General features: G+C 44.8%; 1 protein-coding gene across 1 annotated transcript; it reads left to right on the top strand.

Annotated features, from left to right (window-relative positions):
• The first annotated feature begins 568 nt into the window (after positions 1 to 568).
• On the top strand, positions 569 to 1,534 carry LOC132244052 (olfactory receptor 2T8-like). The gene has a single exon (XM_059714982.1). It carries the CDS (start codon positions 569 to 571, stop codon positions 1,532 to 1,534), a length of 966 nt encoding a protein of 321 aa, XP_059570965.1.
• Positions 1,535 to 3,066: the final 1,532 nt, after the last annotated feature.

Below are 3,066 nucleotides of genomic sequence, written 5' to 3'. Positions count from 1 at the left end.
CAAGAGGAGCCTACACATGTGGCGTGGCAGGAAGTACAATTGTTGGGATCATGCATTAGATCCTATCATGCTTTCTTTTAATATGTCAGTGGTCTAATTTTCTCCTGCTGAGGCCCCCACAGAGTATTTCCACTGTGTGTTACTAGAAGTTTTCTGAATGTACATACTAATATGGGGCTCGGCTTGTGGTTGTAGCTGTTTGGTCTCAGGGCATAGGCAGGCAAGGCTCTTTGGGAAGACGCGATATCTTTTATTAGACCAACAGACTAGTTGAAAAAAGTTATTTGCAAACTTTCAGGTGCAATGACCCTTCTTCAGGCATAATTTATATTAATACAGAGGGCATTAAAATTCATATTGTTATTGCTTTACAATTCAGTCCATATAAGTGAAATGACTGACATTTTAAAAAAAAAAATCAAACTATTTTTATTAAATTGACAACCAAAATACTTGTTAACCACAATATCTGGTACTTCTTCCACAGGAGGGCAAACTTGATGGTGATAACAGATCCTATTAGTGTGACCTAGTAGGAAGATGTGCACGTGACAAGCTCCGTGAGGAAATGGGGACGGGGAATACAACTTCACCAACAGAATTTGTTCTGCTGGGACTCCCGAACAGGACCAAAGTCCACACCTGCTTCCTGGCCATGATTTTACTTGCCTTCCTTACTGCTGTGTTTGGGAACTCTCTCCTCATGTTCCTAATCCAGGTGGATTCCTCCCTTCACACCCCCATGTACTTTTTCCTCAGTCAATTGGCCTTCATGGATATATGTCAGAGCCTCACCATTGTCCCCAAAATGTCAGTGGACTTTCTCAACCCAGGCACCCCCATTTCTCCAGCTGGCTGTGGGGCTCAGATTTTCCTTGTGCTGACCATGGGTGCAGCAGAGTGCCTCCTCCTGGCAGCCATGTCTTATGACAGGTATGTAGCAATTTGCTGTCCCCTGCAATACCCCATCCTCCTGAAGAAGAGCGTCTGCCTGAGCCTGGCAGCTGGGGTATGGATTAGTGCCCCTGTAAATGCCTTGATTCACGCAGTTTATACAATGCATCTGCCCTACTGTGGCTCAAAAGAGATTAAACACATATTCTGCGAGGTCCCCGCCCTGCTGAAATTAGCCTGCTCTGACACATCCACCTATAAGACTCTGGTGTTCGTGAGCGGCATTGTTGTCCTTCTCATCCCTCCTTCTGTCATAATCATCTCGTATGCTCGCATCCTCTCTACGGTCCTGGGAATGAAGTCAACCAAAGGACAGCAGAAAGCTCTGGCCACTTGTTCGTCACACCTGACTGTGGTGGGCATGTTCTATGGGGCTGCCATCTTCATGTACATGAGACCCAATGCTTACCACTCATCAGAGCAAGATATGATTGCTTCTCTCTTGTATACGGTTGTCACTCCAATGCTGAATCCTCTCATCTACAGCCTGAGAAACAGGGATGTCTTAGGAGCCCTTAGAAAACTGGTTGGGAAATACAGTCATCCAACAAAACCAACAGGAACTGTGACTTATCCTTAGGTTCCACATCTGTCCACAGTGAACAAGACCACAGACAGTGTCTTTTTGAACATTTAGAAGGAAATTAAAAATTTTAAAGCACCTAACTGCTTATATGTCCCACTGAATTCAAGGGTATTTAGTAGCATCCTCCATCTCCTAATTGCTTCAAAAATGTTTCAGGAAGTCAGTCCCCACTGATTGTATAGGACATTTAATCAGATCATTGCATGCAGGAAAAACTTTATCTTGCACTAGAAAATCTCTGTACCCTTAAATTCAGACTATTTCCTGTGTAGCCCGAAGGAAAGAGATCCATTGCTTTTGTGGAGACATTTCAACATGCCACATTTCAGAGCCAGAAGAGTACTTTAGGCCTGATTCTCCTCTCACGGGCATTGGTTCTAAACTGTGGAAATTTTAACTGCACTGAGGTCAGCCAGGGAATTCTGGGTTTTTCCAAGAGGGAAAAAAGAGATCAGATCTGATCCTTGTACTTTCTCTTTAGCAGCCTTTATCATGAAAACTATAAAGTGGCCATTAATCAAGTAGGTCTCTAAGCTTTGCATAAAATACATTAATGTGACTGATTCAAGACATCATGGAAAAGGAGAGCAGGGAGAGACAGGGAGAAGTTCCTTACCTTTATATCCATGGTGAGACTTTGCATGGGACTAAATGAAAACAGTTTGGTGTTCAATGTTGCCTTTCTTTGTAACTGGAAGAAATGGAGCTGATAGGTAGATGGGATTTGTAGAATGCAGGTCATTTGTGAAAAAAAGTGTTTTTCCTTAAAAAAAAAAAAATTGTTGGAAAATGAATTGTTAAATTTATAAGAACATAAGCCATCGCTTGTTGAGGGATGTCAGGTCCACATCCCAGACTGCTTTGCTTCCTAGCTATTAGCTAGCTGTCTCCTCTGAATTTGTCTACATCAGTGGTGCTCAACCTTTTGGCATGTCAGCCTTGTGCTCCAGGTGGTGGTACTGGGTTGCAGAGGGCAAGCAGGACCTGATCCTTGCCCACAGGGTTTGATCTGGCCTGAAGACTGACCCCACCCCAATCATTTGGCCATGGGGCACAGAGGGCACTGGGTTGCAGAGGGAATGGCTGGGGCACAACGGTGCTAGAGCATGGGGCTTGGTGGCAGGCAGCTCCCCAATTGTATCACCCTCATGTCCCAGCCAGCCCCGTCACCATCAACATGTGTGTTTTAGGGGGGTGAATTACTCTGCCGTAGGACAGTACTATCCCCGACAGTTCTCTCCTACAGTGGAGTATTAATTTACTGAGCCCTAATACCGGCACATGTGTAGATGGTGATGCTTTACTGTGGAGCTAATTAGTCAACTCTGCAGTACAGCACATGTGTAGAAGCACCCAAAGATCCCAATTTTACTCTCAAGAAAGGGAGGGGAGAAACTAGATAATTCCTGTCACATTTAGGGTGATATTCGCTCAGATAGGTCCCTGGAGGCCAGCACAGCCTGGGACAGCCCCTGCACTGCAGACCTATAGCGTTAACTGTGTGACGAAGGTTTCAGAGGAGAGGA

Source organism: Alligator mississippiensis, chromosome 11 (assembly GCF_030867095.1).
Source record: "Alligator mississippiensis isolate rAllMis1 chromosome 11, rAllMis1, whole genome shotgun sequence".
NCBI lineage: Eukaryota > Metazoa > Chordata > Crocodylia > Alligatoridae > Alligator > Alligator mississippiensis.
This window is presented reverse-complemented; position numbering and strand designations above follow the sequence as displayed.

Bases quoted from the DNA above. Each gene is read 5' to 3' on its own strand.
- LOC132244052 (XM_059714982.1), top strand. From the start codon at position 569: ATGGGGACGGGGAATACAACTTCACCAACAGAATTTGTTCTGCTGGGA.